The sequence below is a fragment of the Schistocerca serialis genome, chromosome 2 (genome assembly GCF_023864345.2).
Source record: "Schistocerca serialis cubense isolate TAMUIC-IGC-003099 chromosome 2, iqSchSeri2.2, whole genome shotgun sequence".
NCBI classification, from domain to species: Eukaryota; Metazoa; Arthropoda; class Insecta; order Orthoptera; family Acrididae; genus Schistocerca; species Schistocerca serialis.
The window spans coordinates 449249651-449276166 of record NC_064639.1 but is presented as its reverse complement, the minus strand read 5'-3'; the positions used below and the strand labels follow the sequence as shown (position 1 = coordinate 449276166).

General features: G+C 43.1%; 1 protein-coding gene across 1 annotated transcript in view; it reads left to right on the top strand.

Annotated features, from left to right (window-relative positions):
• LOC126456070 (rho guanine nucleotide exchange factor 12) overlaps positions 1 to 26516 on the top strand; it is a 1154422-nt gene that overhangs the window by 173243 nt on the left and 954663 nt on the right. The window contains exon 3 of the mRNA XM_050091825.1: positions 12458 to 12507. Coding sequence (XP_049947782.1) covers positions 12458 to 12507 — 50 coding nt within the window. The remainder of the gene's footprint in view (positions 1 to 12457; positions 12508 to 26516) is intronic.

Below are 26516 nucleotides of genomic sequence, written 5' to 3'. Positions count from 1 at the left end.
ACCATGATCGGAAAGACCATTCTCAACAGGCTGAGCATTTATCTGGTTAAACTTATCTTGGTCTATAAAGAAGTTATCTATCAGTGAGCTGCTATCCTTTACCACCCGAGTAGGAAAATCAATAACGGGTGTCAAATTGAAAGAACCGAGTAATACTTCAAGGTCATTTTTCCTATTACCCTCTTTCAGAGAATCTACATTGAAGTCCCGACAAATAATAATTTGCTTCCCCCTGTCTGACAGATAGCACAACAAGGAGTCCAAATTTTTCAGAAATAGATGAAAATTTCCTGATGGGGACCTATATACAGTTACAATTATAAATGTGCCTTTATTTAATTTAAGCTCACAGGCACATGCTTCTATATGTTTCTCTACACAAAACTTTTTTGTTTCTATACTTTTTGCACAATGATAACTTTTGACATATATGGCAACTCCTCCTTTCTCCATATTTTCTCTCATTACATGTGCAGAGAGCTTATAACCACTTACATTTACCTTATCCATATCAGTAACAATGTGATGCTCAGACAGGCATAGTATATCTATTTCATTCTCAGCTTCTAAATCTTCCAAACAAACCAGAAGCTCATCTACTTTATTCTTTAAACTCCCAATATTTTGATGAAATATACTTACATTATTTTTAATTATACTTTTATGAGAACCTTTCCTTATTCTAACATTTGCAGTACTCTCCTGTCTGAGTTTCTCATTGTGCTTAGGCCTAGTTCCTATACCAGTGGTCACATGGTGTTCAGAGAGGCAGATTATGTCAATTGGGTTGGGTGACTTTAGTTCATCAATGCAATTACCTAGGACTGAGATACAACTTGGTGGAGATAAAATTTCTGGTGATTGGTGAAAATTTATAATTGATAGCTGTGATTGGTGATCCAATGTGCTAGAATTGTGCTGTTGAATTTCTTTCCTAAACTGAAGATTTGTTTCAATACTGACCTGTCGTAGAACTTGACATCTTTCTGTCTTACCTATCCTAAAAAAGGTGCTGCTCCAACACCTGTAACCACTGGTATTTTACCATTCATGGCAGTGCTTCCCCCCCTTAAATTTCCTGCTATTACCCCAGCCAGTTTCCCCTTCCCTTTCCTGTTGAGATGTAGGCCATGCCTGGTATAGTCCCACCTACTGAGATAATCAACAGGAACCACACCAATATGAGCCCCCGCACCCGACACAAGCAGCCGTTCCAACTCCAAATTAACTCTCCCAACAGAAGAGTTCAAATGAGGCCGGTCATGGCGTCTCAGGACAGATACAAATTCAACATTGGTGTGTCTCGATGCCGACGCAATCTTTACCAGGTCACACTCTATACTGTACCCAGGATCTCTGTCGATGCTGTTCCCTGGCCCTCCCACAATAACCACGGTGTCTTCCCTGGTAAATCCTTTACAGAGTGAACCTAAATCCTCTGTCACCTGATCCAGACTAGCACTTGGTTTGAAAAAATTTGTGACCTGGTATTCTGGTCCTAATTCCTCCTGCAGAAGTTGGCCTACACCTCTGGCATGAGAACTGCCTAACAACAAAACTTTCTTCCTTTTCGATGACTTTCCTACATTCTTTTTCAATTTCCTATTGAAAGTTTGTTGTGTCCTGTCTACACCTACCTCTGCTTGTGTTCTAACGCTGTCCTCCTACATTGGTCTGCAAATTAAGGATCGAGCAAGTGATTTGTCACTCTGTCTGCATCATAAGAAGCAAGATCAGGTTGTTTCACAGTTTGTACTGGCATCCTGTACAGCATGCCTTTTGAATCACAGGCTACGCAGTGCGCAAACATGCATGGGTGTGTTTATTTTCCATAAAGTTCATTAAACTTATTGGAATACACATGTGACTTACCAATAATGCTAACACAAGAAACGCATTGGACACAATCTACGTAAATCTTTGTACGCTGTTTTACACTGCCAGATAGAAATTGATTCTTGTCATCCGGTACGACAGTCGTAGCGTTCTTCAAGGAAAGGCAACTCCTCCCCGCTGCGAGCACTGATCGCTTTTTAGTTCACAGTCGGACTATACCTTCCCAGTATTTCCTGTCTAGTTCTCTTATGGGACTAAACCAAATAACTTTACAGAGAAAATGTTTCTATAGTGCAGTTCGTTTAAGTTTATTCTGTGGGAACTTAGTTGCAGTTGTCAAGTGAGCTTTTATGTAAAGTACGTTGCTGTAAACAGTGGCTGAGAAATCTATCATTTGTAAGTGTGATGATGTCAGAGACCTTCGTGGTGTTGATGGGAAAGGGATTGGATTTGTAAATATGACAGCTTCCTACTGTCTGTCGTTGACAGCGTATTGTAAAGCCGTGTAACTGTGTTGTAGTCACTTGGTGGCGAGTTAATGAATAACCAGAAAGTTACTACACTTCCCTCGCCATTATTTTTGTAACTATCAGACTGCATAAACGTCTTTCACTGAGGAATAGCTGGCACCTATAGAGTGGGCTGCACTGAATGGAGTCACCACACATCCACAGTGTATCGTCCAAGATGGGTGTGAGTAAGTCTGATGGAATACGACTGATCGTGTTCAGTTATAAAACATCGATCTGCTGTGATGCACTGACTTGCGTTGAAATATCGGAAGTTCCTAAACACCTCGATGACCTACTTCTGTTCTAGACGGACATAAGTTAAACCTCTGGGCCTCAGATGCTGAGTGAACTCTGCTGGGTTGATGTATTTGATACCCCTCATACTGTGAAAAGTGTTCCAGAGAGTGATTGTAGAGACAGTGAAATCGATATTTTCTAATGAGTATGTGACTCTATGTTACCCTTGGGACAGGCTCGTCAGTGTGGTAGAAAGCTGACCGCTGGAAAGTAATTCCACTGTATAAGCACAAGCTCAGTGAAGTTGTTTTGTGTGCTCACATAAGAGAACTGGACAGGAAATGGTGTGGAGTCTGTAAACAGAAAAGCCAGCGCATTCGGGGAGGAGGGGGGGGGGGGGGGGCGTTCCCTTTCCCGGAAGAACAAGGCAGCTGCTTTACAGGACTACTAAGGATCAATTTCCCCTCTAACAGTGTCAGAGATTTACGTAGCTTGTGTCCATATGCGTGTTGCATTACTAGCAACTCATACCTGCCTAGCAAGTAGTGTTAACTCCCCCGCCCCCTTCGTGGCATCTCTACACACTGCGTCGCCAGTGATTCAAAAGGCGCACTGTGGAGGGTTGGTATAACCTTGTCAGACGGCCTTTAGTAGCTTATTGTGATGTAGTCGGGTAGATAGAGTCAGGAGTAATCTGCTCGATCTCCAGTTTGCAGACGTTTGAAGGAGGGCACCGCAAGAACACGATCAGGCGACCTACGTCCCCACGCGCTTCTACCCTCCAGCTACTCCCAGAACAAATTTTATCCCTTAATGCGTCTCTTACGCGCTTAGACGTGGTACAGACGTTTAACATTTGTTTCTAACCACTTCATTTAAAGCTAAACAATTGGGAATCTTTAAAACAATATTTTTTATAATTGCGATTTTTCCATCCGCTGCAGCGTTGAATCTGTTACTCCCACAGAAAAAAATGAATAGGAACGATGTTGTAAGGAGTTTAGAGTAGTTTACTTTTGTACTGGGTAACATTTTCCGGTCGTTCTGGCCGAGCGGTTCTAGGTGCTTCAGTCCGAAACCGCGCTGCTGCTACGGTCGCAGGTTCGAATCCTGCCTCGGGCATGGATGTGTGTGCTGTCCTTAGGTTAGTTAGGTTTAAGTAGTTCTAAGTCTAGGGGACTGAAGACCTCAGATGTTAAGTCCCATAGTGCTTAGAACCATTTGAACCATTTGGTAACATTTTCTCTAGGAGCTATGGTTTCCAAGTTACTCAAGAAGAACATAAAACAATGTTCTTCAAACTCCACCTTCCCCCCTTCTAACGCCCACACCCCACCGGAGGGGACTTTTAGTATGTTATTCATGACACTGTCTCCTACCACATTCCTGAGACTACAGGAGTGTTTTCCTCTGTTAGACCGTTTTTGGTCTTCGTTGACTGGGCTAAACAGTGTGTTTGTTACCGTTTGCATGTGTGTGTGAATTTCTGCATAAAGGCGGGGCCACAGTACTTGTTGGTAAAGAAACGAAAATACTGTTATGTGACATTAGGATGTGCAAAAATCACAAGATCTATTTTGTCATATTTTCCGATTGCTGCAGTACCACAAACAGAGGATTACACGAGACGCGTCATGCTAAGCATGAAAAAGTACGTAATTCGTGCGGTGTTTCACTATTTAAATCGTACTAACGAGGTAAGACCTTACGTAGTATATTCGTAAATCTGTGGTTGGGTCGAAGAATTTTTGACCAACAGAAGCGAGTACGTTATACTGGACGGCGAATATTCCTCAGAAACGAAAGTAACGTCGGGTATGCCCCAAGGAAGCGCAACGGGACTACCAAAACGACGTACAAGACAGGGTTAAGACAGTAAGACAGTTCGCTGATGATATTGTAAAAGGGAAAGTATCGTCTTTGGACGATCGCAAATAGTTACAAAAAGACGTGGGCAAAATTTTCGCTTGGTTTTATGTACGGCAGCTCTCTAAACGGACATAGATGTAAGGTAACGCCTGTAACAAAGAGAATGAACCTAGTAGTCTCTGATTACTAGACTGGTAGTGAACATCTAGAGCATATCATGGGGAGCAGTAAGAAACAATACCAAATGGGACGGTCATGTAAAATCGGTATTAGTATTAGGGCTCTCGAATTGAGAAAAGAGAGGTTAGGGTGCCTGCAGAAGCAATAGACAATCATTTTTCGCTCACCCAGTACGGAAATGGAACAGAAAAGAAAACTGTTGGAAGGATGCTGGAAAAATGCATTTCATCTGTGAAGGAAAAACACATACAAGATACGTGTGCCACCAATTCAAGAGCATTGTTCAATTTTTTGGAGTCATTGTCAAGTAGGCTAGGCATGACAGCAAGAGTTTAACGAATTCAGAGACGCGCTGCTAGGGTCGTAACCGAATAATACATTCGACAGTGTAACAAAAATGTTCAAGGAACGTGGGTTGGAATCCGTACCAGGGAGGTGGCGTACTTCTCGCGAAAGGCTGTCGGGTAAATTCAAAGAATCTACATTGGGAGAAGACCGTAGGACCTTTATGCTCCAACTATCGTATATCTGCCGTTGGGATCACAAGGCTGAGCTCAGAAATATTACGGCATACGCAGAGACATATCGAAAGTCATTTTCCCCTCGATTAGTACCAGAATGAAATGGACACCGAAGTGGAAAATACTGGTACCATGTACCGTCTGCCATTCTCTGCACAATGCCTTGTGTGGAGTACTTGTGTAGATAGGTAGTTGCAGATGCAGAAGCACGTCACAACTTACGGACGCACTGTAACATCTAACAAACAGTTGCTCTCTAATGCACCACGAAAAATAATTACTCGAACAGTCGCATACATCTGTGTACAGGTAGTAAGTGACATTATGTCCAGTGAAATAGCCCGACCTGGCGTGTTACAACATTGTGTCCAACAGCCTGTTGCATTAGTTGCCCGAGGCTGCCTTTGCCTCGCGCTACTAGATACTTGACACTACGGACAGATAGATTACAACTTTCACAGAGATACGACACGTTTGTCTTGACACCCGAGAGCACACGCTGATGTAAGTTACGGTGGACGTTCGCGGCAGGCGCAACCATTGGTCTGGTTATCTGGCGTTAGAAGGATGAGGCGAGAAAATACGTTGACGAATACGCCGTAAGGGAATTCGGAAACTGCGTATAGTAGGAGATAAACGGTAAGACATCATAGTCACCTCTTACTTGTTCCTCGCCTAAAACCTGTGAGGGGCAGCATTCAAAATTCATAGCACCTAGGTAGATCGTACAATGTACTTTCTAAATCACGATTTGCGGATCAGCTTTTCTCCTGGTGCGGTAGTAAGGAGGTAGCGGCAAAGTCTTGAAATTCCTTTTTTCGTCGGTTTCAAGACCCCCCCTCCCTCCCCGCCCTCCATGTTGTTCTACGAACAATGACTAATAAACAAAATGAAGAGAACGTACGCCAAGTTAGTTGAGTACTGTTTTTGTAACCAAGGAAGTAAAAAAGAGTATTAAAGTATCGTTCCATAAATGAAATACGTAACTTGATATGCAAACTGGTGAGTTCTCTTTCGGACTTGAAACCCAGACAAGTATCTCATCAGGCCGACGTCAAAGTGACACCGACACCGGGGTTTTCCGCCGACATCGTCCGATTTTTCAAATCAGTACACCACTCAGTGCAACCTATCTCAACGGCCGAACGTACAGTCTTCGGTCGACGCTCGGTGGAATTCAGATTAGTTTATTTCCTTCGGACGAATCAGCCGACATTCCCACACCCAAAACATGGATTTTTGAGTACAAGAAAGGATTTGTTTGTGGCCTGTCTCGGAGAGTATGGTCTGAAATCTCTATTTTATTGCAAACCATAAGTTTAGAACAACTTAAAATTTTAGTAGTAATTTATTGAACTTTATTTTACATGTGGATGTTCTGTGGCTGTATAGCCATTTCAGATTCATGCCTGTACTTAATGTAGCCTGTCATCTGCCACACAAGCAAAATCTGATCGGAAGCTTTAGGCCTAGATTATAAACTCAAAAAGTATTTGTCCAAGTACAAAGGTCAGGTAAGTCGAACTTAATGCTTAAGTTAGTGTAATCAATTTTTTTGGGTAGTGATAGATTGGCATTAGCTGTTTGTGGATTGCTATTACTGCTTCCTGGTGTTTTTATCCCAGTAGGGTGGTGATTTTGTTGCATGCGGTGGTTTGCAAATGTATCAGATTATCATATTGTAAAATTTATGTTTGTCTTTTACACATATGCTTAACGACAGTCATTGAAGATTAATTGACAAATGTCGGTTCTGCTGAATTTATTTTAAGTTGCACAGAAAGTTTGCAATCTTGCCTCTCGTTGTCACCACGAATCATGTCGAGTATGTAATACACAGTTTCTCTCATCATCTGATGTATTCGTAAAAATTGATAGTTATTCCAGTAACTGAAGAGAGAGTGTACAGTATTCGCCACGGTCTTTTCGAGTCATACAGGTTAGAATAGATTCTAATCTCCTTGGTCTCACCAAGCAATGACGAAGGAGATCGGATACATTGTGGCGAAGCAGTCAGCCGAAGTTGTGGGGCGACCTCTGGCAGCGCCATCTGACGCCCGTGCTGGTGCAACTGTGAACGCAGCCTGTGGGCCAAAGTGTCAATAGAGTGCGCTGTGGGGCAGCTTTTTAGTAGCTACACTGAAAACGATGTTGCAGTGCACAGAATTTACACATTCCGAAGTAACCCACGAAACAGTGTACAACACTTCTCGTCCTTGCAAATTTACATCGTAAGCTACGGTCACATAATTATATCATTCCATCGCATCTCACACCTGATCAGAAGAGAATAAATTGTTGTTACCAGTGTATTACTACAGTGGAAACGTCGTTGTATCACTGTGTGGTACACATGCTATCTTATTGCATCATAGCTATTGATATGTTGACGACCAAATTACGTCGAGGTGGTACACAAAAAATTCGTGACCTACCGTTGTGCAATCCTGTGTCATCAACTGATCATGAGCAATAAATTCTGGGACTGCAGGCAATAATACCTGATGTCTGTGACGTTTACGACTCAGTGCTACATTGCAGCTCTGTCCTGAGCCATTCCATTTCCCATTCCGTCCGCCATTGCCATTACCAGTGAGGTGGGACTCCTAAAATAAAAGCAAAACATCGCCTCACAATGTTCATTTACAGTTTCCGTGACGCAGAAGCGGGAGAAGCCAGCAGCGCGAAGAATGACTCGCTTGTAGTGCAGATCAGGGTCACTGCGATTGCTAGTGAAGTCTGCATATTCGGTGCAGGACCAGTAAGACGACTTAGAGAGCCTGATATTGGCGTTTGCAGACAAATGTTCTGTCCATCTAACTAGTCTAAGCATAATAAATCCCCCCTCCCCAGAAAAACGTGTAATACGATTAATATACACGATAACGAGATAAACCTAGTAGGAAATAAAAAAACCTGATATTGGCGTTTGCAGACAAATGTTCTGTCCATCTAACTAGTCTAAGCATAATAAATCCCCCCTCCCCAGAAAAACGTGTAATACGATTAATATACACGATAACGAGATAAACCTAGTAGGAAATAAAAAAACCTCCATAAAGCCCAAATACCAGTGTCGTATAGTATCAATCTAGTACAGAGTATCCCCCGTGATATTAAACCTCTAATAAAGCGTGCAGTCAAAAAAAAATGGAAAGATTTGGAAAATAAATTAAAGTCTATGGAGAAGAAATAAAAACTAAGCTGAAGGATGCAGAGGTAAAATAAATGGAGTGAAAGATTATTTACAAATTTCGCAAAAACCAGACTGCAGGGCACGAAAGGGAAGCCATAGTTCAGAAGGGAGTGGCACAGTGTCGTAGACTATTCCCGATGTTATTCAATCTGTAAGTTGAACAAACAGTAAAGGAATTCAAAGAGAACTTTGGATAGGGAATCAATCTTCAGGATGAACATATAAAAACTTCTGAGGTTCCGATGACATTCTAGTATTCTCAGAAACGGTAAAGGACTCGGAAGATCAGTTCAATGGAATGGATAGTGTCTTTATATGAGGTTACAAAGTGAACATCAATAAAAGTCGAACAAAATTATTGGTATGTAATGGAATTAAATCGGGCTATGCTGAGGGGATTAGATTAGGAAATGAGACACCAAAATTAGGACATTAGTTTCGCTGTTTCGGTAGCAAAATAACGGACGATGGCCGGAGTGTATATAAAACGCAGACTGGCTATAGCATGAAAAGTATTTCACTAAAAGCGAAATTTGTTAACATTTAAGATTAATTTAAGTTTTAAATAAAGAGATTTGTCCGTAGTGTAGACTTGTACCGAAGGAAAAGAGGACGATAACCAGTTCAGTCAGGAGTAAAGTGAAGTTTTTGAGATGTGGTGCTACATAAAAATACCAAAGATTTGACGGGTAGAACGAGTAATTGAAGATATATTGAATCGAACTGGGGAAAAGAGAAATTTATGGCGTGCACGCGCGCGCGTGTCCGGGGGGGGGGGGGGGGGGGCAGGATAGCGTGGGAGGCCAAGAAAAGTAGATTCAAGTGGATGTAGATTGCAGTAGTTATTGACGATGAAGAGGCTTTCACATGATACGCTAGCGTGGAGAGCAGCATCAAACCGGTCCTGTGATTTTAGGCCACCACAACAAAAAATGTATGGTAATTCAGCGTCATTAGCTAGTATATAAAGTAGAATTTCAGGTCTGTTGTAGCTTCCTTGTTCCTTTCACAACACTGCGCTCTTCCAGTCGGGCAAGAAGATCGTAGAAGCTGCAGATGGAAATAGTTTGTTTCACTGCCCACCATTAGTCTCAAATGTCCAAAGGATTTTGTAGGTTATTTAGACCATATCCAGTTCTTACTCTATACGTTCTCAGTGGAGGACAGTTACGAGGCTTGTGCTTGCCAGGTTCTAATGACTCCATCATACTGTTTCCTATCGTAAACTATAGCGTTCTTTGATCGTCGTATGTTACGAGCTTTTAGTCCCGCCTGCAAAGCAGCGTGATGTTGGCAACACTTTGGCTGTCTTTCGCAACTTAAAATTTTCAACTCGCAATTAAATCAACAATATAAACACTTTGAACCCAGCTTTTTCCTAAGCTACATACTCTTTTTTAATATAATTAACAGCATTTGCACCTCTTTGAATATTTACTAGACAATCTTACTTCCTCCGAATCCTTTAGGGGTTGCGAAGCAAAGTTACGAATTTCACTTCTTACCTTTCACTGTCGTTCTGATAGATGACATTTTACATTAAAGCGCAGTGACACCGTACACCACTACGTCAGAATCAATACTGAGTCACCTTGGGAAACAGCCTTTTTCAAAATAATGTACCACTTGTTATAAAATGTGCATACAACCTGAAGATAGGAATCGTGGGAAATCCAACTTGTTTGTTCGACTTAGAACAGTTTGTGAATTTAATATTTTATGAATATTATTAACTTTGTTATGCCAGAATGAAATTTACAGCCTTAAATCACTTCGTGTTTAGGTATTACTCTAACAAAATCGTTAACAAAACTCAAATAAATACCTGTCTGTAGTTGTGTTACTTTAATCTTGAATATTGAGTAAATGGATGTATGTCAATAAAAGTCAGGCAGAGACGGATACAGTGCGATTTATCAAACTTGAGAGGTTCTTTTTCTTACATTAACACACAACACTGCCATTGCTTTAAGTGGTGAAACTTTCCAGTCAGAAACTAGTATCTTAAGGTTTAAAACAAATGATGAAACAGGTTCATGGAGTGAAACGTGTACAATTGTCAATTTTGACAGTTAGTATATTAAATCGAAACACTACTCACAGGTGTCGAATTAATATGAGTCTAGACCCCACACACGTTACTAAGGAATAAATTGCCTGTAACTTGCCGTGGCTATTGCAGTGCAGACGAGGACTTGGTGCGGAGGTACTCCTTGCACATTCTTCGCGTCTCTTATAACTTGAGTAGATCGAAGTATGATAATGACTACCCTTCACCAGAATACTTGAAATAATATGGTGAAACATTTGCCTCACCCGATATGGTGAAACATTTGCATCCGCGGTAACGATACAGTAGAGACGAAGTTTATTTCCAGAATTCTATTTATGACTTGTTGCCTTCAATACTGTCCCAAAGTTGGCACAAATATTCCCTGTGATGCAGAGCGCTCCACAACGTAACCTTCCTCTGTCATTGCCAACAGGCTACTTTTTCCAGCCAGAAATAAGGCGTTCCAAAAACGGAAAACGCCACATCACACCTGCCATCGTTTCTCTGCGCTTTCCACCGGGGCAGCATGCTGTGCAGTACTTTTCGTAGAAAAGGTGTTTCCAGAACGGAACGACAAGGGGAACGGCTTCGCGGTTCTCAGCTGTAATGGTTGCTACTGTTCCAGTGCAGAATGCTATTCATGCCGTAGCCATTATTTAAAGTACCCTTACGGATAGCTCAGAGCATTTATTTACATTTCGTGTTCATTTAGATATTTAAGGCTAGAACAGTAATTAAATACCCAATATATAATACTGTTATGGTTTCACAAGGTATAGATTACATCTCTCTTTCTCTATGAGTATCATTACATTTTCATTACTTAATCAAATTATAGTTTTATAACACACTGTGAACCATATGAAGCAACTCTGTTCTATGATGAAGTAAGCTGACGAACAGCTCGGGCAGAATAATATGTAAGGCGACGAGTTGAATCGAACACCGACCAGAGTGAAATGCACATCTATTTGACGCTGTAGGAAATGCAAAGAATGGCGTGTATAAGTTCCGTGTGTATACTAACCCATTCAGCGTCTCAAAAACGGCGTGCTGTTACAGCGGGCTATAGCTACACATGGAGATTTCCAGTGTTCTTCCCCGTTTGTCGCTGCCTGATAGACTGTGAAATGTCGGTCTGCTTGTCAACGTCGCAAATGTGCGTTCACTGACGCTAATCAGAATCTGCTCTCATCGCTAAAAGCAACTTAGCGCCGTTAATCCCTCTTGTTGCATATTTCGATGCCCCATCAAAGCTGCACAGTAATAAGGTGTGAGAGGAAGCCTAGCGAATGCCATCCTTGCTCGTAGCTCAGCTTCCAGCACACAAATCCAGATGGTCCTTCTCGACACTTAGTGTAAAATATTGATGATAGTTTGTGGTAGTGTAAAATACTGATTATAGTTTGTGGTAGGGTCGCCGTTCAGTCAACAACGGCTGCTCGACTGGTGTGGTAATTGGTATGTGAATCTGCGATCCGATTCCGTTATCAACTAGGACGATGGTCACATGGAAGCTCCTTAAGCCACCGGCACCCAACGTCAATAAACAGCTGATATATTAGGTCCATCGTGTCGAGCAGTTCTACGGTACGTTGATCCAGCCTCCAGCAGGCTCACAACACATGTCTGAAATTCAGTTAATTTGACGAATTTCGAAAGCGTTGTGGTGAATCTACAGTATTTACTGATCCATTACAATCTTGTAAAAATAAGATTATTTCCTCTGTTAGTCGATCGCAATTGTTTGCTGAGGCATTTTATGTTCAGTGCAGGGTTACTACTGTGTATAGCATGGCTCTTGAAACCAGTCACCACTACTTCTATACGCGTGCTCCACGCAAATCTAGTGTATATGCCTGACATCTGTGGAGATGTTCATTTTTAATATTCAACAACTTTATGTATCTGTACCATGCCATTAACACGCAGTCTTTGCGTTGATAATCCTACATGTCGTGTGCATCTCTTTTTCAACATGACTTTCTACAATACGACACTTGTGTGCAGTACTGACTGCCTTCTGAAGTAACTCCCTGCTTTCTGTCCACAGGTGGCGCCGCCGAGAGGGCCGGCCTGAACGCTGGAGATACCATCGTGAAGGTATGTGCAGCAGCGTCTTAACTAAATCGCCTGGTTGTTGCTGAACATGTGTTCGACAATGTACCTCTGTTACTGAGAAATTGAGTCAACGAAGGGTTCCCGGCAGTTTACATTCTCTTGTTACGCGTTTGATTTGTAACAAAATGGACAGCGACCACATCCCAATCGTATGCTGCACAAATCAACAGTGTAGTCAAAATAAAACTGACTCGGAATATGTGTTTAAGAAGTCACTCAACAACGTGACTAAGTTAATGTACAGCAGAACTACTCTTTATAGAGGGTGCTCAAAATGGCACTTTTGACATCGTATGCAGCTCTGTGCGCGATTTGTCAAACTGTTGGGTACGCTTCTGCCAGAGGCATGGCAGTAATAGCATTTTCCGGCCAATGCACAGATGAGCCAATATATTATTACCACCTGCTTAAAGCCGGTCGCGGTGGTCTCGCGGTTAAGGCGCTCGGTCCGGAACCCTCGCGACTGCTACGGTCGCAGGTTCGAATCCTGCCTCGGGCATGGATGTGTGTGATGTCCTTAGGTTAGTTAGGTTTAAGTAGTTCTAAGTTCTAGGGGACTGATGACCACAGATGTTAAGTCCCATAGTGCTCAGAGCCATTTGAACCATTTTGAACCTGCTTAAAACCGTGTTGTCCACTTTTTTGGAACATAATGTAGCAGCAATTCTACGCGGCGTGGATTCGACAGATGTTTCGGAGGTTTCCATAGTTGGGTGGCTCCAGATGTCTACGCACAGATCACGCGAGTCCCATAATTTACGGGACCGTGTTTTCTGAGCGCGGAGCTGAGTCCCAATAGCGTCCCAGAGGTGTTCGCTGGAGTCACATCTTCCAGATCTGGTTGCCAAGGCATCGACGTGAATTCACTATCGTGCTTCGCACAACACAGTAGCACGATTCTGGCTTTTTGCCACCAACAGTTGTCCTGGTGGAAGATTCCATCTCCGCCGGAGAAGACATCAAGCACGAACGGATGCAGGTGGTGCGCATTTATGTTCACATAGTCCACACTTGGCTTGGTGCCTTCGATTGCTATGGCAAATCCAGTGGAATCTTAGGTCAGTGTCCACCATTGTATAATACTGCCCCCCATCGGCCTGGGTCCCCGTAGCGGTTTATGTTTCGAGCAACCGTTCGTTCAGAAGACGGTGTATCCGGAAACGAGCAGCCACCTGGCGTAACATGAAACGTGATTCATTCGAGTAGACGATATGTTTCCATTGATCCACGGTCCAATCTCGATGTTTCCGTGCCCACTGCAGTCGTAAATGACCATGTCGTTGGGTCTACGTGGGAAGGGGGTGGTTTGCTGCGGAGCCCAGTGTTCAAAAATGTACAGTGAACGGTGTGCTCCGAAACACTGACTGCATCAGCATTGTACGCTGTCGTCAGAGCTCCCACACTTCGCCGCCTATCTTGCTTTACAGACCAGGCAGGGGGTTGGGTTGTTTGGAGAAGGAGACCAGACAGCGAGGTCATCGGTCTCATCGGATTAGGGAAGGATGGGAAAGGAAGTCGGCCGTGCCCTTTCAAAGGAACCATCCCGGCATTTGCCTGGAGCGATTTAGGGAAATCACGGAAAACCTAAATCAGGTTGGCCGGACGCGGGATTGAACCGTCGTCCTCCCGAATGCGAGTCCAGTGTCTAACCACTGCGCCACCTCGCTCGGTGCAGACCAGGCAGGGCTCCGTCCTTCGCGTACTGCGATAAGGCGTGGACATCCACTTGTGGTCTTACAACCCTTCAACCACTTTCCATAGATGTTGACGACAGTAGCACATGAACAGCCGACCAGATTCGCCGTTCCAGGATGCTCGTTCCCAGGTACCGGACCGTAACAATCGGTCCTTTGTAAGAGTCTCGTATGTCAGTGGATTTCCGCGTATGCGGCCCTTATTGTCGCCAGAATGATTCCCCATTCATCTGTACTCCGCTTATAAACTATCCTTACCGCGACACGCGCCCGCTACGCCACCAGGCGGCATTCAGTCTCGCTGTGGGCACTGTTAATAATATTAATGCTCATCAGAGTATTTTGGCCATCCTGTGCTTCCGACAGTACAGTATGGAGGCCTAACCAAATGGCAACATTTCATGCTTAGGTCCAGGAAAGAAGTCAACGGCCTTGGTACAGTGGTAACATAGGTTCCCGTCAGATCACCTATGTTAGGGGCTGTCGGGCTTGGCTAGCAACTGGATGGGCGACTGTCGGGACTGCCGAGCGCTGCTGACAACACTCAGCCCTTGAAAGGCGAATTTAGGAGCTACTTGGTTGAGAAGTAGCGGCTCTGGTTACGAAATCCGCCGGCAGAGCGGATCGCTGACCACATTCCCCTCCTTATCCACATTAGCGACGCCTAACGGCTCAAGTTCACAGGGCGGTCGGTCGGTAACGTCGGGCCTTTCGAGGCCTGTTCGAATGGCGTTCAGTCCAAGAAAGAAACAGGAACGAGGGAGGCGCCCTTCGAAACTGATCTGCACTTTTTTTCGTCAATTCGTAGTCACTTTGGCAACAGTTATCTACGCTGCAATCTATGTGAACAACAGTCAATTTGGATTCTAGCACTGTTTGACTTTAATCTGATCTCGTATGCACATTATCGCCTCTTTAAATCAACACATTTGTGCACTGAAATTCATAGACAGGTTAATTTTTCCTGGAATATCTTTTCTCCAAGTGAAGTATAATTCTGAGCAACAAAAGCCGTAAACTTTTTGCAAAGTTAACTTCTCCTTCTAGTCTTGTAGACTCTCTTAAATTTCTGTCTAATAACACATTTTTGGGCATCGTCAGTGGAATATTTATTTATATTACCTCACTTTATCGTCTTTGGAGTAAATACCCGAATTCCACTCCCGACGAAATCATGGCCCTCCTTTCGTAATTTGCGCTTCAAATGCGCACTCAATTGTAACATTTCTCAAGGACGTATCATCGCTCTCTACGTCGGCGCTGTCCCTCTTTTCTTCAGAGCGTCATCAGTGAACCTGATTGCTTCATTAGCATACTGTCTCACTTGTCCACGTCGACATTTGCTGCTATACCTTTCCCCAATTGCACTACGAGGCTACTATGCACCCTATTTTGAACTGTAATATTACTGTACTCTAAGTGACCATGTTAGCTCCCACTGCGACTGCGACTACAGTTAGCTTTTGTAGTAATAACAGAACTGCCTGGTGTAACAGTATTTCAGTAATTGCTACAAGCTATTACAAGGTTTGTTTAGTGGTTAGAGCGACGTTTGCGGCTCTGAAGTGTGGTTAGCAGCTTAAACGTCGGTTTTGAAAATTTTTATGGCTTCATACGATAATGTCACAACACCAACTCATTTCTGGTATTTAGAAAACTGCATTTCACTTATCACCCCATTATATCCTCATATTACAAGGCTAATATTGAGGCATGAAATTCCCCGCTACGAGAAATTACTTTACATATTCGTAGAATTTAAAAGCACAGTCATTCATGAATTTTATAGCTGCCACGGAAGAAGAGTTGAGGAACAAAGGAAGCTGAACACGGGCGATAGTGGATGTGCAAATGGAGCTGCACGTTCTTTGAATGAATATGCCATTCGATTAGGCAATGGAACACTTAAACTACCCTGTTTTGACTGTTCACCTGAAAGATGTTACGAGACGCAGCTTGACTGCAAAGCTATTACAGTCTGCTGACTTGAATAGAGTGAATTTCGGTCTGTGCTTCTGCGGATATCAGCATAAAAAGGAACGCGCAGCTACACATTGATTACCGTACTTGTTTTTTATTCGGTAGGAGCTGGTTTCACAATGCGGTCACCCTGGTGGTGTGCGTCGCCGCTGTTTATTACATGCAGCCTTAAACGGGTAATGGAATACCCGATTTCGTCACGTGTCTTCAAATTGTATTCAGGAGGACTGGTATTTCGCTTCGCCGTAGACAACATACTTTCATGGTGAGATTACTCAAAGTGCTCATTTCTACAAAAACGTTCAGAAAGCGTATCCAGCGATTAGACGGTACAGAGTGCCGTTTTTGGGGAAGAAGAAGAGTAGAATTTTCTGGAGACGCGTTCCTGAGAAGAAATCTGTTTTGGAAATGAAAGAGAGACTTTAAAAGCGTTACAGAGTGAGTACAAACTCGATTGGACACGGGTGAGGAGGAACTCGTTGGTGGCAGTTTTAAGGAACCGTCCAAAAATCTCCTAGAGTGTTTTACTGGAACCGCAGGAAGTTTACAGTGTGACTGGTGGATAGGAATTCTTATTCTGCTTCTCTAAAATATGAGTAGTATGAACAGCGTCCGTATCAGTAATATTGCAGGATTCAGCTGATTGTGTAAATGCGAGGTACGCTCCCGAAATACGTTTTCCGTAATGGAGTTTATTTATCCTGAAAAGCCAAAGTAATGTGTTGTGTATCTGCCATTTTAGGGTCCCCTAGTATTCCCAACACGCTATTCGAATATTCTGCATCTCTGTGATTGGACGTGGAATAATAGTCGCCATTTTAACAGACCCGAAACTCGATCACAGATAACGCGCCTGTAAACCTTTCACCTCTTGCGTCGCCACCTTCCATTTAATGACCTGCGTGGAATCAAATACAAATAGAATAGTCTTACGGTGAAACCTCCTGACAAATTAAAACTGCGTGCCGGATATGGACTCGGTCCCTTTGTCTTCCGCAAGCAATGTTCCTACCGACTGAGCGATCTAGGCACGACTCAGGACCCACCCTCGCAGCTTATTTCCGCCAGCATATGTCTCCTACTTTCCAAACTTCGCAGATATTTTCTAGCATACCTCGAGGTGCGTGGGTCGTGCTTCGATAGCGCAGTCGTTAGAGCATCTGCCCGCAAAAGGTAAATGCCCTTGGTTCGAGTCCCGATCCAGCACACAATTTTAAACAACCGGATGTTTCAGGTCAGCGTACGTATTACTGCAGGGTGAAAATTCAACCTGAAAAGTATTAATAATGCATTCGCGTCATTGACTGGCGCTGGTATACTGCTGTCCTTTCACCGTTCTTAAGCTCGAGATTTGTTGTTTAGCAAGTTTTTCTACCTGTACACCATTCTCAGAGCGTTTCCTGAGCAACGGAAAGGCACACGATTTCACAAGAACGCAGGAAAATCAATGCTGTTGGTGTATTCCTTAGACGGCATTAGTAATCGGTAGCAATCTGATCTTCCTCTCTTCTCAATTTGTGCTTGAACCTTCTGGCACCGTACTACAGGTATATGCTTAACAAGGAAATGATGGAATACTTACTAATTTGTAAATGTTGCCAAGCGCGGAGTTAGCTTTCACCACAACTTTCACTCTGTTCGGACAACCTTGCAGCAACATGACCTTTTTTTACGGACTTCACTTCATCACAGTCACATGGGAGCACAAATTTAGTAACATGTCAGTTCCACTGAAATAGTTGATTAAGTCGCCTGCAGATGGCGTGGCGTGAGGTGAAACTGGAGGCAAATGCTTGAGGTGTAGATTTGCGTTCAAGATGATGCTAACGGTGGTGGTACTGCACAGTGTCTCTCGATTGCAGTGCGTAGCTTACAAGGAACCCCTTGAATGCGATGTCGCAAGTTCAGAGTTTAGTAAGGGTCATTTGAAACTGTTTTGTTAACAGTTATGATAGGACAAATGTTAGCTCCTATTGTGCTTTAGGATGGCGACAAGAAGTGAATGTCCGGGAGGTACACAGATCAACCTTCTATGGGCATGTATGTATTACACTTTCCAAAGTGGACATCGTCGACATTCAAGAAATGTTCGGAACAAACCATTAACTTGCACCATCAGCATCGAATGAAAAATGGCACGCCACAGTGATAGCAAAGGTTTGCACCATCAAGATCGAAGGCGAACTCCACGAAAGTCACAAACCGTGCAAGACGTTCAGCTCGGTACCCCCTCTTAAAGAATGCGCATAGAATCGTATTGGTGTAAAGGAGTGATGAAAACTCATGGAATGTGACGGCACGCTACCGAATGCGAAACAGTCTGTCATGGAACTTACCGCGAATCTGGCCATCCGTTAAGGCGTAGCTGCAGTTAATGCGATAATATGTTTTATAGACTCGGAAAAGACAAACCTCTAATGGCTAAATTTGTCCAGTGGTTCCAGGTAGTATGAATTGTAATGCCACACACTTTTCAGGAGGGATAGTTTGTTCTAAAGGAGCATGATTTTTGTTCGCAGACTAGGAATAAAGCAAAAGCAAGTTATTTTGACCAGCTATTGGCCAAAAGCAGTGCTCATACCATAGTTGTTCTCTTTCGCCCATATTCCCACTCTTGCTTGCTGCGACGTAAGTATTCCCTACTGCTCTTGCAAGATCACGCACACGAGAAAGAATCGTAGGGGGCAGAGCATCTCCAACTTCTCGCATGACAATGACTAACTTTCCAGCTAATTTACACTCCAGGTCAACAGTCGGCATAATTGCATATGAATGCGTTAAGGCATCGTGTTCGTTGATCTTGATACAGTTCTGTTGGTATCTCTTTCAGGATCCCTTTCATGTGGATTTCCTCTTCAAACCCTGATTGCTGGGTTTTGAAAATAGTTTCTTACTGAACGAGGGGGTAAGTTTGTTTATCTCATGTACAAATTTTCCGCAGTTTACAGTGCATCGTCAAGTTGACATTGTGTTTGAAATTTCATTACCTTACGTCTTACAATTCTGTAGCACAGTTTGAAGTTATGCGGCTATCCACTGCTACCTTTTAATCCCTGTAATCCACGTCGCGAAAATATCATGTGCATAATGGTAGTAGGTCACTAACATGTACATCCTGTAAAGTGTATCGAGGATGTTCGACATGCGCAAACACCAGTTTTTGTAACGAGTGTGCCGTGTCGTCCCTTGAATATCTGTAGTACTTCAAATGCGTTAACATGGTCATATTGTTGCGGACTTACTTGAAATCTGGTCATAATTATTTTTGTACTGTACTGTGGATAGTCTTCCAGATGCGTAATTACGCTTAGTACCTGCTCCATGGGCAACGATTGGCCTTTACTACGTTTCACTAGAGACGGGATTTGTAGCTCCCTGCCCGACAAGGATGATGACCTACATGGCTCAACATGGCTCCCCTTCTACGATGGTCGTAAACCCATCTAATCGACATTGTTAATCATGAGATATCTAACAACGCGAGCAGTATCTCGCGGAACGATGAACTGCAGTCCCGATAGCCAACGATCCTGTCGAATTTAGGCACGTGTTAATACATTTATCCAGCTTACACGAGACATAACACAGTATTCACACAAATAACCAACGTTCAAATACGATTTCTGAATGGAAAAACCTTCGTATAGCCATTCCTTAACCTACGTTCAGAATATAAATTGCCTTACTCTAGCTACTTCGTGCGTTTGCTCTGAAATGCTAATTATTTCCAAGTCCAAGCATGTAGTGCGCTTCATTCCAATTTGCAGTTCAGTGCATGTCACATTCTTGGTGTTGCAGTTTTAATGACGAGCAGTGAATTTTGGGTACAGTAACAGAACAAGGTTACCGTCATCATCAGTTTCGCGTATACATTGCCTACTTTCAGAACCCATATATTGTTAGTATATGGCGAAATTCAAACTTTATCTTTTCCATCTTCTCCTTGGTGGCCCACTCTGCGGAACCATGAAGGCTAGTACCTGTACAAAGATTTTGGCAAACATTCATCGCTCATCCGTTCTATATATTTCCAATTTTGACGATGTACTAACAACCAAATACCCAGATTCAGTCTGTCAGATCGGTATCTAAATGAGTACGAGAGCAATTCGGAAAATAAGGTCCGATTGGTCACGAAATGGAAACAATATTGGAAATCCTTTGAAGCTTTGCACCGCTGTGTTGATCAGTCTCTCTAGTATGCCCGTCGAATGAGTCAGTTAGGCTCTTCGCAGTTCTCAGCGCACAGTGAGCGCACAAAGAACTGTCATGCACTTACTTCTTCAGTACAGTTCTCGGCCACACACTGCAGCGGCAATGAGGACGTTCCTTCAACGCTATCGCTGGGGAGCGTTTGATGACCCACGATACAGCCAGAATTTGGCTCCCTCTGATTTTCATCTCTGCTCGAATGAACCACTGACTACGAAGGGAACATATTGGCACAGACAACGAGCTGCTGTCAGGTCTAGAAGATTGTCGGAAAGTACAAGAGGCTGCTTTCTATGACGAGGGCAAGGAAACTTGGTACAACGCCACGACACATGTCTAAGTCGGGGCGGCGACTACATGGAGAAGTAGCTGGAAGGTATAACAAGCTGTTGCAAATAAAACATACTGTGGTTCCCATTTCACGGTCGATCGGACCTTACTTTCGGAATAGTCGTCGTATATCGATATAGTATCAACCAAAAGACCAGCATAGCTTCTGCTGTGTGCTGTCAGCCAGGAGAGCGTGCGTAAACGGTAAGTAATAACACAAGACCTAAGGAGCATAGGAACAGCATAACGGTGAGCGTCTGTCGTGTAGAGCTCCCGTAGGGAAGTTGGTAGAGCGTTAGTTTGTCGTACCAACGGTCCCGAGCTCGAGACCTGGTCATGCTGTTCAGTTTTCACGCTACTGCCACTACTGCAGCTGACAGTTCTGTTCTACGATATGAATCCGAACAGTGCTTTTACATGTCAGGAACGTGTTGTTCCATATAAAAGTTTCACACGTACTACAGTCCAAAAACTGACACCAACAGAGCTTGAACCCGGGAGCCTTGGTATGACAGTCTAACGCTCTGCCGACTTCCCCAAGGTAGCTCTACAAGACAGACGCTCAGAGTTACGCTTCCTCTGTCCTCCTTAGGTCGGGTGTTACTTACTGCTTACCGTTTACGGAGTCCGACCCCGGTAGCTGAGTGGTCAGCGCGACAGAATGTCCATGCTAAGGGCCCGCGTTCGATTCCCGGCTAGGTCGGAGATTTTCTCCGCTCAGAGATTGGGTGTTGTGTTGTCCTAATCATCATCATTTCATCCCCACCGACGCGCAAGTCGCCGAAGTGGCATCAAATCGAAAGACTTGCACCCGGCGAACGGTCTACCCGACGGGAGGCCCTAGTCACACGACATTTACATTTACCGTTTACGCAATTTCTCCTGTACGACAGCACATAGTACAAATTATATCGGAGTTTTGGTTGATACTCCGTCCTTATACATCGTTTGGTATCGATCTGACTGACTGACATCTGGTGGTTTAGGTGTAGGATTTTATCATTTATCTCGTAAACGCTGAGCGTCTGGCGTAAATCTTCATTTCTTTCGCTGTCTCTCTTTACCACCCCACAATTGTCTGAAAAAAATCTCTTTTAGATGTTTGTTCTTATCAATGAAGACCCACGCTTCACACCTACACTGACGTGCTGGTGACGTGATACTCTTGTGGAACTCTTTTTCCTTCATGTTGTACAGGTACCTTGTTAATACCTTGTTAAAGGTTTCAATTTTCCTTGCAATGTTGTTATTGAGAAGGCGATAGTGTGAAACCAAGGACAGTAAACAGGCTGATACGTTCAACAGATTTGTTATTAGTATTCCATTTGCAGCGGACTTGAGGTAACCAACAAATGCCGTAGATTGTTTTATGTAGATAAATTTCAGAGTTTACTCTTCCATTGCTTTATTCAGTTGAAACAGAGCTCGCTGTAATATGCCTTCAGAATTTGAGACTATTGTGTGATCGTCGACAAACAAAAGCGTCGTGTCAAAGATGTCGAGACTTATGTCACTGTCAAAACCCGTATTCAGACGTCTCGTTTTCCATTCTCGAATGGCGAGATGAATGTAGAAGTTAAATTAGCGGGAAAGAACAGCCGTGTTGTACACTCCTATTAATGTTTTCTGAAATGAGTCGTCTTGACCCGTTTTCCCCTAAAAGAAATAAAAATAAATGTATGACATGTCAGTCACTTCTCCGTAGGTAGACATTTCTTCAAATTGCTGAAATCAAAGTCCTATTCGCAATTAGTTTATTAAAATTCGCGACCAGTTTTGACTTTGCAGCGTTCATCAGAGGTTTTTAAAGATTATAATACAAGGAAATGGAATTGTTAAATGTACGAAAAAAGCGAAAAAATTATCCGACACTAGACACTTTGTAAATACATATCACAAGATCAGGGGAAGTATATTTGAAGATGAAGTAAACGTTAACAATTTTCGGATGTAGTGGCGCTTGTAAAATGACAGTTACAGAAAGTTAAAAGTACTTTTTTGTATATATGGTGTTTTTTGTTTATATTTTTCGTTTTTACAACTGATGATGGCTGCAAAGCCGAAATCGGTCATGAATTTTAATAAACTAATAGGTGACGAACACTTTGATTAATATCATTCAATACGTTATAAAGGTCACACGTCTACTCCATAGGTCCGAGCGGCCTCATTTCGGGATGTCTTTCGTTTTCTCCAGACATGTCAAGAACCTCCTGGATGAACAAATAGGACAGCATCCACAGTACCTGACTGACTTTGTTGTCTCAGGGCTTTGAGACCGTCTACGGTACGAACCTTACCCAGGCTGTCTAGCAGCAAACCGCAGCCGTTATCGAGGCTCGTAGCAGTTTCACCCGCTATAAATGTCCTGTGTTGTGACCTAGCAAGTAGAAGTCAGCAGCAACTAGCTCCGACAAGAAGCACACCAGATTTAGATATGGTCAGTTAGAGGTTCTCAGATTTGTGCTTTTCTAAGGGCGTCCATTGAACAAACCGAAAAAGCCACTAGCTTAAAGTGGTGCTTAAATTAAGTAGAAACTCGAAGTTGCTAGGTGGAGGTGAGCGTACATGAATGTGACACTGTTAATTAGTGAACTAAATCCATGGATTTGAAAGGTGCTTTTGCCATTCTTACAGCTAGGCTCGTTGTCCGACAAACGTTACGTTGATACTGCACGACTGACGATAGAGAAATTGTAGCAAGCGCCATGTCAGAGATACGGAAATGTAAACATAAGCGCTGCGGGTGTGTGAAGTACTGTTATCAGCCTACGAGCGGCAGGACTCGCCCGCCCTACAGATCACTGCCGCTCCGTTACTTCGTCTTCCGGAGAGCAACAGTGTGTGTGAAAGTGTAAAGGAGTCTGATACCGAAATACGAATGGGACGGAGTGTTCAAGCAAGCATGTGTACACAAACCTGGCACCTGGACGGCAGAGAAGCGCCAGTGCATGACTCACGAGCACTTCGGCGCCCCCGAGCTGATGACGGATACTGCTGTTGCTAACAACATGCGCAAGTCATACGCTCGGCGTTTTTATTCGCCTGTAGCCCCAAAACCACTTCTCAAAACAGAGTGGAAGCGTCACTGCACTTTCTGTATTAAAAGAAAATTGAGACAAGAATTACGCAACCGAGTTACGCATGCACAACGCTTTTTCAAGTTGTAGAGACAACGTACTTAGTGTTCACGATAACTAGCGCTTACTGAACAGGAAAACTGTACCTAACACGTGTCATTGCGGCGTTTCGGGAGTCTTACGAACACACAGTGTACATCAGAGCCGGCCAGAAATTCTGCACGCGTGCGGTGCTCCTGCACATGTGCAACTTCCGGGTCACAGCGTGCACGCCGCAGCCGTCAGCGTTCATGTAGTGCATGTTTCTACGCACAGTTGTCGCTTTATCCACTTGCTGGGATACTCTGTACCGGTGTATTCCAGTGCTCTTTCCCCAGCTTGCAAGCCAACCATAGGAAGGTATTTCGCGTATTAAACATTTAAAATACTGGCAAAGTCTACTCATTGAGACGTCTACTTTTATGTTAACTGTTTAACCCAGTAAGACAAGTAACACAGTTAACAACCGTGGGTTTTTATTAAGGCAGCTTGACTGACGGCTCGTAAATACGCGTAATGTTTTTGATCTAGTATTTAAGAAAGAGAGCACTTAGCGAATCCAACGAACCTTATTCATGATTTCAAATAACTTTAAACTAACGCAAGATTTCCTATAACTAATTCTCGGTGCCCTCAGTTACACCCACATAATTTCTGTCTCACTGATCTCTGAACAGAATGATAACCGCAGACCTCTCGATGATCACCTGTTATTTCAATACCATTATTGCTATATCTATCATCAGTTCCCTCTGAAATCTGCATAATAACCGACAATTAGATGAATGTTACGTTTTATCGACTTTAGCTGAGCGTAGCCCTTCACACATTAACAAAAACCCTAGATGTAAGTATATATTGGAATAATCGGTTTAATGACCAATTTTCCTGATAATAATGTAACATGGAGCAGAATGAGGCAATAATGCACAGTTAGTAAACAATAATTTTTAATTATGAAAGGAAAAAATTCAAACACGCATATCACAGGTCATGAGAAATGATATAGTTAATATCGGGCACAAAATGACGGCTCATTGACAAACGCAAGCAGTTGCGAAGATTTTCATCACTTATGCTTGATCGAAACCTTGATTTATTCATTTTCATTACCGATAAAAATCTTTCACAAACAAATGTCGACTCGAACATGGTCATAACTCTCGCGGCTTCTCGGTGCAGGCGTGGAAATTTTTGTTTGAAAAATTTTCGTAGAATTCTTTTGTACTTCGCAATGCAAAGAACTTGTCCTTCAGTCTTGTATTCCACTGTAGGTCGATCCGTTCCATCTGTAGATCATTCGGAGCATCTTCAACTGACGACGAGAACGGTCGAGCAAAGAGGCGAATGACAGGAGACAAACTCGTAACATCTGCAAATCGTGCTCGAAATTGTTCCTTAATTTTTAAAATTATTGACACGTATTCTTGAAATCTAGCACTTTCATGGACCAGTCCAAGAGTCGGGAAATGTGTAATGTTTTCTGTCAATAACTGACTCTCCCAACGCGCAAGCTTCCTTTCAAAGGCATTTACCTTTTGCAACATGTCATAAATTAAATTATTTTCACCTTGCAAACAGAGGTTCAGGCTTTTCATGTGTTACGTAATGTCCGCGAGAAATGCAAGGTCTGATATCCAACTTTTTCCCTTCTCATGTAAGAAGGTTACTATGACGAAACGTAAATCAAAAAATATTTTCAGCGTTTTACCTCGACTGAGCATATTTCGGTATAGTAAGGCACGTCGCCGTACTCCGCTCCTAAATCCTCCAAGAACTGCCGAAACTGGCGATGCGTAAGCCCATGTGTCTTCAGATAGTTTACAGTACGCACAACAATGTGCATGACGTTTGCTAACGTTACTGATTTTGCACAAAGCGCCTCTCGATGCAGAATGCAGTGAATTCCATACAACGTCTAGTCTGTGCGCCCTAGCTTTTTGCTCATCCGTTCTATGAGCCCTTTTTTATGGCCTTGCATTGATGGTGCTCCATCTGTGGTCACTGAGACTAACCGATTCCAGTCCGTACCGACACCATCAATCGCTTGCTCGACAGCTTGGAGTAAGTCCGCACCTGTAGTAGTCCCTTTGAAAGGTACTAAGTCCAAAACGTCATCTGTTGCACAAAGTGCGTTATCGACACCTCGTATGCATATCACAACCTGGGTTGTATCTGTAAGATCGGTTGCTTCATCGAGCGCAACAGAGAAAGCCTTATTTATTAGCTGCCTCTGCACATTGCCGGCCATAGCACTGATACGTCTTGTCACTATTTGGATAGGCTGATTTCTTGAACCCTGCTAACGTTCGTGGGACATGCAAGTTTTGCAGCATCGATCAGACACCCTTTCACAAACACCCCTCCGGAAAAGGGTTTCCCAGATTGTGCAGTTCTTAATGCGATTTTAAAACTTGCTCGCAGTAAAGATTTAGTGTGGTTGTCATTCTGGAAAATTGAAAACAGTACATTGTACAGCGTACAGTAAAATAGACAAATGTAACACAAGAAACTTAGAGTTCAAGAAGTATCAGTTACTTTGACGTACAGTAAAATCAAGTTGATGTGTCTCATTCATTTTCTTACGGACATTTAATTTTGCTTGCCGTTCTTCACTGTTGAGCACACTACACTCGTCTTTGTGATATGTATTGTA